This window comes from Stegodyphus dumicola, chromosome X1 (genome assembly GCF_044657685.1).
Source record: "Stegodyphus dumicola isolate Sdum_Otavi_A_Nest chromosome X1, ASM4465768v1".
Taxonomy (NCBI): Eukaryota; Metazoa; Arthropoda; class Arachnida; order Araneae; family Eresidae; genus Stegodyphus; species Stegodyphus dumicola.
This window is the reverse complement of record NC_140780.1, coordinates 64,225,828-64,240,088: the sequence shown is the minus strand read 5'-3', so window position 1 is coordinate 64,240,088 and position 14,261 is coordinate 64,225,828. Positions and strand designations below refer to the sequence as shown.

At 33.0% G+C, this 14,261-nt stretch overlaps 1 protein-coding gene across 2 annotated transcripts in view; it reads left to right on the top strand.

The window, feature by feature from the left end:
- LOC118190570 (DNA-directed RNA polymerase I subunit RPA49-like) overlaps window positions 1–14,261 on the top strand; it is a 52,322-nt gene that overhangs the window by 33,469 nt on the left and 4,592 nt on the right. The window contains exons 7-10 of one of the 2 annotated variants that reach the window (XM_035361309.2): window positions 277–363; window positions 8,752–8,848; window positions 11,190–11,323; window positions 11,439–11,505. In XM_035361309.2, coding sequence (XP_035217200.1) covers window positions 277–363; window positions 8,752–8,848; window positions 11,190–11,323; window positions 11,439–11,505 — 385 coding nt within the window. The remainder of the gene's footprint in view (window positions 1–276; window positions 364–8,751; window positions 8,849–11,189; window positions 11,324–11,438; window positions 11,506–14,261) is intronic. The other variant, XM_035361310.2, reaches the window with a different exon arrangement.

The window sequence follows — 14,261 nt, the reverse complement described above, 5'->3', positions numbered from 1 at the left end:
GTCTCTTTAAGAGTATTATAAATTATAATAATCTTCGATTTTAATACGTTTACTTCATTTAAAGAATGGAAGAATATCTGAATTTAATAACTGAGGGTTTTTTCTTTTTAAATTTGTTAATTAATGACACCCTACAATATAATAGCATAACAGTGTTTGTATAAAAAAACTGGTCTGAATGCCACCTGTATAAGGTCAGTTTTAAATATACTGATTGTTTCTACACATCAATTTAATAAAATGTTCCTTGCCTAAATATAAAATGGAATTTTTCAGGTGCTGATTTAGGATCAGAAAGTAATATTATACCACCTCAAAATAAAAATGCAGCATCTGTGTCTGAAGTTTATAATATTAATGACAGTATCCTTTTGATGTGTAGCCCATCATTGGCTAAGTGAATAAGTATGCAGAATGCTTGTAATTGGCTCTGTTTTCTACAGCCAAACTAGATGGCTGCTTAGGGGGTTTGAACATGTATAACATAAATATGGCTCCATTTTTCTTAGAAAGTTCCATCACTAAATTATCCCTCTTTTAGGAAATATCTCTGGGATGTTTTGTCATAGATAATCCAATCTACCCCTTTTGATATAATCTCTGTTGAGGTATTGTAGGTTTTGCTAATTTGCACAATGAATATGAGCACCACGTTCACATAAACTGTAATATTTTACTGTAGCTAGTAGACTTCAGGCTACATGGAGCTTAACAGTTCTCATTGTCATCATGCCACTCACCACTGTTTGATATGCAAAATTGGGGTATTTCTTGCTCTTTCATTGACTGCTTCACTGCAGGTTTTGCACTCAGCTACTGGTTTCACACTAGCAAAATTAATTCATTCTAACCTAGCAATAATATTCTTGCATGAAATTTCTGTACTGATTATAAATTTCTCGCATTGAAGAAAATGTTTTCTTTAAATAAAGAAATCTGTGAAAAAGCATTTCCTGATAGTCAACCCAAACTTTCATATTAGGTTTGAAAGGAAGTTCAGCTGAATATCTTCCATGTTTATCTTAAGTATGGGATTTTTCAAAATGAACCTTACATAATTCTTCTTCGGTTGTAGGAGGCTGTGAATCTTAAATAACCTCTAAATTTTGGAATGACCTTAATCCATCCTAGTTTTAAACTTGTTCAAAAAGGTAATTTTCTACCATGCATTATAACATTTGCATAAAGTAACATTAAAAAGTATTTACACCTAATAAAATGTGATTTATAAAATGACAGATCTGCTAAAACCAGGTCATTAAAATTATCACTAATAATCACTCGCAGGTAAAGACACAAAAGGGAGGTTGTCACTATTATTTTCTATTACAAAAGCAGTTGTGAAAATTCTTAATTTGCTGTTGAAATGAGAAGTAAACAATAAATCAACTTCTCCATTACTTAGTGCCTAAACACTAAACTAAAATTATACTGAATTTCACATTTCAAACCGAATTTTTCTGCGCACTCTCTAGATATAAATGAACTCTGACTTCCAAAATCCAACAAACATCTGCATTTTACTAAAGCTTGCTTTGCATTATGAACCTTAATCATTGCAGAACAGATCTGACTATACTTAGTATTTGTAGTGTTCATACAAACTACTGTAGATTTTGATTGTTCTTTTGAACTTGTAGTTGGGTGTGTCTGCTGATAAGTTTTAGAAATAAATGGGGTGGTTTGTGGAGAAAGAAAAGATTTATATTCTGATTTAACTTTTCTGTATGCAGTGTACTGTTATGAGGTTTTCCACAATGCTTACATTTATGTAAACTTTTAGAATTTTAACCTTATGCATGTTCAAGACAATTGAAACTCAAATTATTACATTTTACATCTTCTATTCTCTTCAGCTCATTATCTGAAAGAATTTTGTGCACTTAGGTAAATGATCACCTTCTCTACAGTAGGTGCATTAGTGTATGCAATAAACGGTTTATTTTGTTATTGCTTTTATGACCCTTACCTGCTGACACTTTACTAATTTGTGATTTTCTTGCATAATGTTTTAAAATTCAATCAATTCACTTACACTTGGAATTTCCTTTTTCTTCAACTGTCTTTCCCACCAGAATTTAGTTGATAAAACTAGTTTCTACAAAACTAAATGAACAAATAATGTATCACCAAAATTTTGTATTTTGTTGTAACCTTTCCAAACCATGAACAAGTTCATTCACTCATCAGCTACTCAAAATTGCTGAAACCGATTCGTTTAGAATTGAAAGTTAGTCTTCTAATATCTGCAGATATTAACTCATTCTTATTGAAGATCCTTCAATAATTCCCATGCTATGGCATAATTGCTGTCTGTTATTGCTACTGATTGCATAAAAATTTACACATCACCTTTTAACACATTGACTGCCACAGCATTTTTCGGATTCCGGTCTGAGAAGCCAAATCAATTTAATCATATTATATTATTAAAAATACTAATTATGATTCATAACAGCTCTTCGCAGAAGCCCATTACAAGTTGATTGTACAGACATGCTTTGACTTGTCGCCTCGTTACAGTTAAAATGAGCACGAGGCTAGTAAGTAACTTGTAGCGGCTCAAAAGTGGCAAGTCGAGAAACTACGTGATAACTCGTGTTGGGCATCCTGAGGAAGAGCGCTAATGCGAGTTATCTCATGTTGGGCAGTCAGCATGCTAATGACGATATTAAATACTGTACTTTTGGTCATTTGACAAACTGGGATTATGCACCCATGCTTTAAAAAGTTTATGAAAAGTTATCCACTCTTGCAAGTTCCCATTAAATATTGCCTGCCCCTCAGGGGCTCACTCTTGTGAATATGGGTGTGGCAATCCCAAGGTACCCTAGCCCTTCGGGGGATCACCTTTTTGGTGAGATGGGTGTCACAATCCCATTAGCCCCAGTGATCTGTCTCACTTTCCTTTTCTCGGCTTCTGCTTTTCCTTTCTTTCTTGCTTTGCTGTTTCATGCTTGAAGGTTGGGGCTCCAGGTAAGGCTGCTACATCCCTTTCTTTCAGCTCCTCAATGAGAGTAAACTGCCTGCGTCTTTGCCGTGCGTGGAGACCCGTAAGGCTGAAAAGGAGGGACCTGGTAGTTGAGGGACGAGGTACTGTCCCCAACACACTGCTTTGGCCTCTGCTTCAGTTTAGATGAGTGGTACATACTGGTCCCGTATGTATCAATCGGCTTGTCAAGTTTGTTTTGGGCTTGGGGTTAAGCAATTGGAGCATCTGCTGAACATCTCGTTAAGGGTGGAGGTCAGTTCCAGGGATGCTCTGTGAGCGTATAGACATGACTAGCACTTGTGCAGGTATCTGCATCCCCTTGTTGGACTCGATGGTGGGTGGTAAAGTCATATCCGAAAAAATATTCTTTTTAAATTATGAGTTCAAATAATTGTTCTTCTCAAACCAACCTTGGGCAGATTATGTTAAATAATAAATCAGCAGGTCAATACGAAAGTGTACATGTTCTCGCTGTCAAAAGAACTGTTGAATCAATTGATAAAATGCAGAAGGAAACCACTATTTATTCCGAAATATCTACTGAAAACTACAGATGCTTTGTTATAAATAACCTAAATAACAAACTTCAGAAAATGTCACCTTTTTTGATAAACAAATACATAACTTCAAGAATAAATGAACCAAAAAACATCAAGAAGCTTAGATCTGGTGATCTACTTATATAAAACACATTCCCCAAACAGACAGCTGCACTTTGAAAGCTAACAAGACTAGGAAACACACAAATAAAAGTCTCTCCTCATAAGACATTAAATTTCTCCCATGACATCATTTCAAAATCAGACCTAATAGCTGTTTCAGAGAATGAAATGATTGCTGAACTGAAAAACCAAGATATGTGCGGAGTGCAAAGAATTGAGATACGCTGAGGTGAACAACTTGTAAACGAGACATATTATATTAATATTTAAAACTCCGGTTCTTCACAAACTATCAAAGCAGGATATCTAAATTGCCCAGTCCGACCATACATACCCAATCCAATGCATTGTTTCCAATGTCAACGATATGGACATTCTAAATTCTCCTGTTGTGGCAATCTTACCTGTGCCAGATGCTCAGAGATGGGCCATGACACTGAAGGCTGCATAAAAACACTGCTTTGCATCAACTGTCAGGGAGAGCACCCAGCATATTCTAGATCTTGTAAAAAATGGAAACAAGAGAAAGAAATGCAGAATATAAAGGTCACCAGAAATATACCCTATGCAGAAACAAAGAAGATAATTGATAGCTCTCAGCCTCGACCCAACGTTTCTTATGCCAATACCTGTAAATCTTTTTGATCAATTGGAACTCAAACATTACCTACTCTTCAACCTGAAAGAACTTTAGAAAAATCAAAGAGTAGCCAAGCAGACAAAAGCAAAGTAATAGAAAAATCAGATCCGCCTGAGCAACTACAAAGAAAAAAAACTACAAAGAAAACTACAAAGAAAAAAAAAGTAATACAGAACCAATCAAAATCCAGAAGCCCGAACAACAGCTCCGTTAGCAGCATCTGTGCTTATATGATAGATTCAGAGATGGAAACAGATGAAGGCCTCAACCTTCCGAAACATCTGCTTCCACGCTTAACTAAGAATCAGCATTGTAAAAATAAGTCTCTGTGATGGCCACCCTCATTTCTTGGAACTGTCAAGGTTATCAACAAAGTCTTGCACACATCAAAAACCTGATTGATACTCATAATCCTGTGTGTATCACACCGCAGGAAACTCTTCTCAGGTTAAATGCTTCAACTAAACTTCGGAGGTATAGTGTCGCCAAGGAAGATAATGTGCCTAACAAGCGTGCATGTGGAGGTGTTGCCCTCTTGAATTCAAATAATTATCCAGCTTCTGTACTGCCTTTAGCCACACATCTGCAGGCAATAGCAATTCAAATAAATATAACAACATTAATCTCGGTCTGTTCATTATATCTACCTCCAAATAGTCCCATTGATCAGCAGGACTTAAATGACCTCATAGAGCAACTACCTATACCCTTCATTGTTCTTGATGACTTTAAATAGTCACAATCCTCTTTGGGGAAGCGCCGATATTAATTCACGTGGAAGACAGAGCGTATTATTGATAATCACTGTCTCTGCCTTCTAAATAATGGGGAGAAAACATATTTCCACCAATCTTCAAGGACGTTCCATGTTTTATCTTACCATTTGTTCACCTTCTCTTCTGCCTTTCTTTTTTCTTAATGTCGGAAGTGATTATTTTCCAGTTTTTCTGTCTTTAAGAGGGCCTAATACTAACCCCATTTTTAGACCTGCACGCCTTCTGTTAGATTGCGATCGGTTCACTTCCCATGCAGTGTTATCGGAAGATATGGTAAATCTTGAGTTCTTTTACAATCAAATATTTTTAATCAATATCTTGAGCAACATCTGAAGACAGTATATATGCATTTTTGCCATAAGAGAAATTTACACCCAGAACCAGAACTCCTAGATGGTGCCTGAGGTTAAGTTCCTAGGACTAATATTTGACAGGAAGCTCAATTTCTTGTCTCATATATGAAACTTGAAGAATAAGTGCCTTAAGAAATTAAATATTCTGAAGGTCTTAACGAATACCTCTTGGTTAACATTACCTCTTAGCGGTACCTCATTCCATGCTGCAAATTTATAGATGTCTTATTCGATCAAAAATTGAACATGGATCAAATTACCTATGGATCTGTACGGCCCTCGGTATTGCTGAAATTGACCATATCCCCCACCAAGCTCTGCAAATTTGCTCCAGTTCTTTCAGAATGTCTTCAGTGCAGAGTCTTTATGTCAAATGCAATGAGCCATCTTTAAGTCTAAGACGTGACTCGTGTGCTAGAATAAAAATGTTTTATTCCGTAAAATATTGGCACTGCTCGCTTTAAAGTTCTTGAGTTTGTTAATAAAAAATTAAGTAAATTTTCACAGAAGATGAAATATAAAATTCGGGCATTCATCATGTGTACATGTTCGGGGGGGAGTTATTCAAAATATGATTGATGTAGGTGGCACTTTTTTTCCATAATGCGAGGAAGATATATACATATATGCAGATTCTTCATTATTTACTTTCCAAAGTAAAAGGCAGAGATAATAATTCGTCATCATGCGGGTTTGGCAAATGGGTTACCTTATTCCCAGTCGTTCTTTCAAAGGGAAGATATACAATCAAAAGTCTTTAATCCGGACTCGTCGGGACCTCAGCGATTCCGGATTATCAGTTTTTCTGAATTGTAGATCATCAGTTTAAATCTGATAAGATGGCATGCAGAAATTATAAAATAAAAAATATGAAACTTTAATTTATGAAATAAAGAGCAATTATGATCTAAAGGGTATCAAAATTTACAAAAAAAAGCTTAATATTTATTTGTTTACTTTATTAAACATTTCTTTCAACGTGTGCATGCGTAAAGCATACATTATGCATAGTCGAAATTAGAAAATTGCAACCAGAAAACTATTTGATGTGTATTCATGATATTTATAACGACGAGGGATTGATTTAAATCATATCAAAGACGGAGTACATCGAGATGAAATGCTACATTTAGTAAGGTATTATAAGCCGAATAAAATAAAAACATCTGCCCTGAAGATAAAGATAGTGCTGATAGATCAACTTCCAGTTCATCCCCCCCCCCGGCAGAGCAGTGTGAAATTTATTTATAAACAGATTTCGGAATGGTTAGAGAAACAAAGGATATGCTTTTATCCATTTTTTCCAGAATTTCACTTTTTGTTTGATGGACATCGAAACATGCTTTCGCTTTGTAGATCCTTTGGCAGCTTCAGAATCGGAAATTCTTTTTGACATAATCGAAAGTTCAAGCTTACTTTTATAAAATTGATCTAACGGTCTGCAAAAAATAATAAGCCGGATCCAATTAGAAGATTAAGGAACAATGCATTCTGCAACATTAACTGAAATAGATAATTAGATAATTTTAGCTTAGCTTATACCATCCTTTATACATTAAACGCCCATGCGTAAACGTATTATGTGCATGTGTAAATGCATTAAGCATTTACGCATGCGCAGAAAGTTTGTAGCTTTGAGGTCCGGATTAAAGACTTTTGACTGTATAAGGTATTTTCTCCCTCTAGTTATCTCTGAAGTACTACTTCAGAGTAAATTCTCAACCACTTCATCCTGTTTGATCACTTCTATTTGATGTGCAATCTTTTGTACCAAGTAGAAACTTCTTGCATCCTTCCTTTCACTCTGAAGATACAGTCACTTTTGGAAAATTATGAGTTGACTTATGTACAAGTTAAAGACGTAAGTTTATATGATACCCCACCTTTCACATATCTAAAAATTACTACTCTCAACATTTTCGGCAATTTTGATAAGAGCAATACTTGTGACGTTGTTTTCCAACAAATCTTTGAAGAGTTCAAATGCAGGTACAACAGGCTATACCTCAATATATATGGATGACTCAAAGTCCAACAATCAAGTTGGATTGGCATTTGTGTGCTGTGATACTACGAAGAGCTTTAGGCTGCCTGAAGCCTATTCTGTTTTTTTCTTCAGAAATATTTTTATCTATAATGCTCTGATATATATTTCTAGACATCATCGATCCAGATTGAAAGAAATACATCATCTATCCAGATTGCAAAAGTGCCTTGATGTCGATGAAAACCTTCTATAATAATGACAGCCCTTTAGTTTGGGAAGTAGCTAGGCTAGATCAAAGTTTGAAGGATCAGGGTTACAGCATCATTTGCTGGTTTGTACCTGGGCACTTGGAATCAAGGGAAATGAATTAGTAGATATTGCAGCTAAGATGCCTGTTGAAAGTGTCCTTTAAAGATATTCAGAAGGTCATCAAAAGCAGAATGTTAGATAAATGGCAGAAGTTATGGGAGACTCAAGTGAACAATAAATTGAGACTTGTATAAGCTCGAGTGCAGTGTTGGGAATTGAATAGAAATCGTAAGGAGGAAGTACTATTGACTCACTTTCGTATCGGTCATTCAAAAATAACTCATCAGTATTTACTGAATAGAGGAAATGAACCTATACGCAGTTCATGCAATTCTCTTTTATCCATTGAACATATTTTAATTAATTGTCCTTTTTTTTAATCCTCATAGGTTAGTTTTTTCATAAAAGAAATCTGACATTGATGGATCTAATTGGGGAACAACCCCATTTTAATATCTTTAGGTTTTTAAAAGCAATCAAAATGTATTATAGCATTTAAATTTTAACTGCATCTTAACATAAACCAACTTTAGACAAGTCTTTTCCACGCAGAGAATAGTTTTAAGCATAGCCTTCTTATTTCAACCATTGTTGTCCTTTTATTTCATACCTTCATTTTTTCTTAAGAATAAAGTTAAATTTAATTTTTATTTGTTTGCATTAAATTTAATTTAAATTTGCTTTTTATGAATAGAAAATGTTTGTTAAATTCATTTTTTCTTATACTGAATTATGTCATGCAGTTACACTGTAATTTTGCATAGAAGTACTTTTGTGGGATTCTGTTGATTGTTTCCGTACTTCCACGTTTGTATATATAACCCTACGCTTGACGCATCAGAACTGCAGGGTTATGCACTAGAACTCAACACCAATTAACCCATTAAATATTGGCAAATTTAGTTTTAGGAGACATTTTCTAAATACATTTGCTCAGCTTTTATCTCTTTCAAAATTTATGTGTTTATAATTTGTTTGTTTAATCCTAATTTTCATTTTGAAAGAAGGAAAATCTTAACAGAGATTAAATAGTTATTACAGCAGAAGAGTATGATGCTTTGGAATCTCATGCTGAATTTCTTCTTGGAGCCTCTTATGAGAAGATAGCTGTTTGGAAGCAAGCTAGTGTGTAAGATAGCTCAAAATTATTTATATTATTTGTATATTTTTACAGTGCATGTGAGACCATTTATTGTTATTTCAATCCTTGTTTTTTCATTTGCTGTTCTTTTATTTTCTTGGGTATCCTGCACCCATATCATTGCTATTTTGACGATTGTGTTCTATGGAAACTTTGAAGTAGGTTCAGTCTACATCCATTTTCTATATACTAATGTTATTTATGTTTTTAATATGTAGCTCCTTGCTTGTCCATGTAACATGATTTAAAAAGTCTTTAGAATCATCAGAAATTTTGCAACTTTCCGTTTGTATTTTTTTAGCCTTCATAGCTTCCAAATCTTCTAAAATGGTTAACTACGTGCACATTTGCACTAAACATTTTTATTAACTTTTGATAGCATTCTCAGAGTATTAATGTTGATTCCGTAATGTTAATGAGCATTCCTTAATATAATTCTAGAGCCTTTGGCTTTTTCAAATTCTCCAGTTAAATCGTTATTTGAACTACCTCGGTCAATTCTCACAATTCTATAACTATAGAAAAAAATAATTCAGATTTTTTTTTTGCATTGATGTCATTTCTTTGTTTGCTTGATCATTAATTCTCAAAATTTTAGTTCTTTGATATGCTTTCTAGCATTTATCTAGTTAATTTTAATTTCTTCTGAAGAATATGCATTAAAATATCTCATATCTGTCAAGTCTGAGTCGTATTGCGTATTTGTAAATTTACACGTTAAACATCATCTTTTGGCAGATTTCATCACAGCACTGTGGCACTAAGATTTTTCTCAGCTGCTTCAGTTTAGAATGTGTATGTTTTGTAGTGTTCTTTGCACATGGTGCATACTCCTTATGAGTGATATCCGGGCTGTTTTTTATTTGAATAGTTAAATGTACTCAAACACCTTAATCATTTTGCTGTAAAATAAGAACTGAGAATATTTTGTGCTTACTCAGTATGCAGAAGCAGAAAGCAAATAAAATTGATTTACAAAATAAAATTTCAGTTTTTTTTTTTTTTTTTTTTTTTTTTTTTTTTTTTTTTTTTTCCCCCTGTAACTGTTGTAATGCTTTTAGAACCTGAACTGATTTCAGAGTAATTGTTTTTTCCTCCAATTTCTAAAATTAACTTTGAACTTTCATTTTATGAATATTTGATTTCTACCAAAAGTCTGAAATATGAAATATTTTTAATCAACATCTTGAGTTCTGAGTTGAAATATGCAAGGTTGGAAAATAATCCGGGAGAAATACTTGTTATAAGCAATAAATATTTCGAAGATACTCTTATTTGTGGGAGGTTTCATTTCAGAAAGAACTATGCATAAAACTAATGTTACACTATTATAACAGCTGCTATGCATTTGGATTTCTGAATTGCTGGAATACTTGATTTTCTAGAGTATACTAATAAATATTTCAAGTTTACATATTTCATTTAATCAATATTTCTTCAGTAATTTTTTAGGTCTAACAATATAATTGCTTTGCCTTGACTGTGCTCCATTGACCAAATAGTAAGATAGCTGCCTGCTAATAGTTTCATTTTGGATTCAGTTCCTTATAGCTGAATGGCCTTTTCATGGATGCCTTTTTTTCCTTCTGATGTGTAATGCATACTTGAGTCAGTTTCATTTTCCAGCTAAATGTACTGTTTGTTATAGGGACCCAGGCATTATGTTTTTATTTATTTTTCTGTGTTCCTGAAAAATATGCTCATATTGCCTTTATTTTTGGTAAAAATTATACGTATATTTGATATTAAATATTTATCATTTTTATTAATAAATGATTATATAGTTGAGACGCATTCATAAGGCATGTGTGTTTATGGATCTCTAAGATCGAACCTTTAAAGTTTTGCTATATCAGTAAAGGTTAAAATACCCTTTGTAGAGCCTCTTTCACACAAACTTCAATGTACTTCATCATAAATAAATTGTGAACTTATCTCCTCTGGTTATGTAACTTTTTTAAGAGCTTTCCCTAAACAAGGCATTATCTTAAACAATGGAAATCAGCATATCTTTAAAGTTCATTTTCAGTTATTAAAAAGGTTTAAGTTTGTTCAACTTTTCTGAGAATAGTTTCAAACCTTAGCTTGAAATGTGATATGGTGAGGTTCCCCCCCCCACACACACTCAAGTAAAATTTTTTTTGGTCTCGTGCTTAAAAATTGGTCCCTTATTTGAGGCCTAAGCAGCTCAAATGTTTGCCTTAATGAAGCAAAGGGCTTTCTCTGTTTGATGAAGAATTATCAACTAAAATTATGTTTCAGTATTTATGAAGCATTTTTGCAGATCGTTTTTTTAATTGGTTAATACTATAAAATTTTCATATTTTAGGTACTGTGATGTTGTTATTAAATACCTAGAATCTTCGTGTGGAAGTCTGACATTACATAATGCTAAACTTTTGTGTTACTTACAGTACATGATGTGTTTCCTGAAACTTACTTACTTGGATATGAGGAAAAAAGGTATTTTAAATAATTCTCATAGTTTGTTTTGCATTTTATATTCAACTTGCAGCTTTGCTTCAGATTTAATATATAAATGTTATTTTGTAATGTGTAACAAACACTTTAAATTTAGATCCAGTACCTCATGTTCCAGAGCCATTCAAACAGAAGTTAAAAGATAAATTCTTTTTAAAGAATAGGTTTGTGCACTTTTGTTGTAATCTACTATAATCAATGTTCTTGATATATTATATAGTTATTTCTTAGATAACATTTTTTTTTTTTTAAACCTGGTATAGTTAGATGTTTAATTCTGCTTTTGAAGGGCACTGGATGTTTGTCACTTTTTTAACTTCTAAAAATGCTAATTTTTCTACACCAAAAGCTGTAATTGTAAGTTTCAGTTTCCTTTTGATTCTAAATGGCAGCACTACCCTATGAATGTTCAATATTTTGCAGTTATGAAATTAATATACCACTTTAAAAGGTATTGTGTTTGAATATTCATAAATTGCATTGAAGGGTAGGAAAAAAATTCACAATCTTCAAATATATGATGCACACATGCTGAACCTTTTATATTTACTGCCTTTCAATCAAAACTGATAATTAAAAGAAGATTATGTTTTAATACCAGTATTTAGCGCCCATACTGAGATTACCACACCAATAGATGGCGGCACCAGTTTTCTCCTTTTCTACTCTGTGAGATGACAAAATTTCTTTATATTGTAATAGTTTACGATGTAATAATTTTTTATGGTTAATTTACAAGTTGTTTAGGATTCAATATTATGTTCATGGGGGTATGGGAAGTTTACTGACCCTGTACTAAGACTGAACACATGTATATCAGTTTCTTTTTGTTCTTTGTTTACTCCACTCGAGTTTCTCATTCGTCTCTGTTTAGCTAAAATTTTAATTTCAGCACTTCACCCTTTCCCACGAGAAAGACTCTTAGATTTCAAAATTGTGGTCTGGTGTCAAAACGTTACACAACTGTAGGGGTTAAGTATGGCATGTTAGCCGCGAAAGACACCAGTTGTTTCGTGTTTTCCAAAATCCTAGAATGCAGCAAAAATGAAAAGAGGTGATGGACAACTAATTTTTCATGCCATCTTCACAAAGGAACTGTGATAACATCACACAATGGGAAAGCTCACTTAAAAGTACGGGAAGTGTACTTTAGGTCCATTTTTTAGTGCAATGGAAAAAACTGCCGATTTGAAAGCATGCTTTTATCCTTTAAGCAGTCTTTGTTAATTTCAGATGAGAGACTAAGGAATACAAGAAAATTAGATTTAGATTACTAATTACTCCTGGGATTAGGATACAAGTACGTTGTTTAGTCTTCACACCTGGTGAAAGGAAGGAAAATAGTTCAAAGGCCAGCTTTAGGTGCAAAACATTTATCTTTGGAAGGAAAAAAAAGGGGGGGGACAAATATTTGAGCTTTTTAAGTTTTGATAGAGATAAGAGCTTTGAGGTTTATCAAATAAAATTGTTTAACAGCTTTTCTTCTTGAACAAAATGATATATTACAACCTCTATTTACAATTAAAAAGGGCCCTTTACCAGCCTGATAATCGAAAGTGTTGGGGCGGGGCAATTCTTGCTATCATAGCATGAAGCATGCTCTTTTTATGTATAAAGCAGAAAATATAATAACTTCAAAAATGCAACATAATTTTTCAGCTGAGTCATAATATCATTTTTCAATTTCTTATTTTTTGCCTGAGTAACATCTCCATGTAACATTATGCTAGTTCAGTTACAGTATATACGGTTTATGCATGCAGCTATGCATGTATATTTGCAAAATTTTTTCATAAAATAATAATAGTGAATTTAAATCACTTTCAAAAGCTTTTTACCCATATTTTACATAAGTATAGTTATGTAAAATATGGGCATCTATTTTACATAACTATACTTATGTAAAATAAGTGTGAAAAACTTTTTTTTTTATTTTATTTTAAATTTCTAGCAAAATTTTTTAAGTTTTTGCCTTCAGACTTGCATAACTATGCTCAAGTACCCATCTCTATAGATGTACATCAAAAGTTCGCAAAAATAGGTGGGAAAAAAACAAAAATTAACAATTGGCAGCTACCCTGAGGGAAAAAATGTAGAGGGGCACTGGTATAAAGTATATACTGGCTCTCAAAATTCAGGATTTCACTCCAGAATTTTTTAAGTTTCAATTTTTTGTCCTAAGGGTCTAAATTACAATTCATTCGAAATTTTACCACAGTTCAAACTATTTTATATACTGTACCTCAAAGAGTTAAAGAATTATAAATCTGTAAACTTGGGGGGGGGAGTGAATTATAGCTTTTGAAATTTATCTGCTGTCAAATGATTATTATATAGGTATATCTTGATATATTTTTTATGCCTTTGTCATAAGTATGCATATTACTATTTGCCATAGGACAGTATAGCATGAAGTGTATTGCACTTTTCATTTGCAGCTTTCTGGTTTGAGAAATTTCAATTCAGTTGATGTAAAATTGTATTGTGTCAGATACAGTCAAAAGTCGTTAATCCGGACTCTTCGGGACTTTGGCGATTCCGGATTATAGATCATCAATTTAAATCTGGTAAGATGGCATGCAGAAATTACAAAATTAAAAATATGAAACTGTAATTTATGAAATAAAGAACAATTATGATCTAAAGGGTATCAAAATTTACAAAAAGAAAAAGCTTAATATTTATTTGTTTACTTTATTAAACATTTCTTTCAATGTAAGTTGCTTCGTTTCGTGTGATAATACTTTCTCTTTAATTCTATTAAACAGACATAATTTCTTGTTTAGTTACAAAGTTCCGCTGTTCAAGTCCTATAAATGCTGTGTCAAGAATACCGACTAATTTGTCAATCAAAATTTTTTCGTTTTCAATAACCTCTGTCACTTTCTTCACTATCGGAAGCGAATTATAATGACGAGGA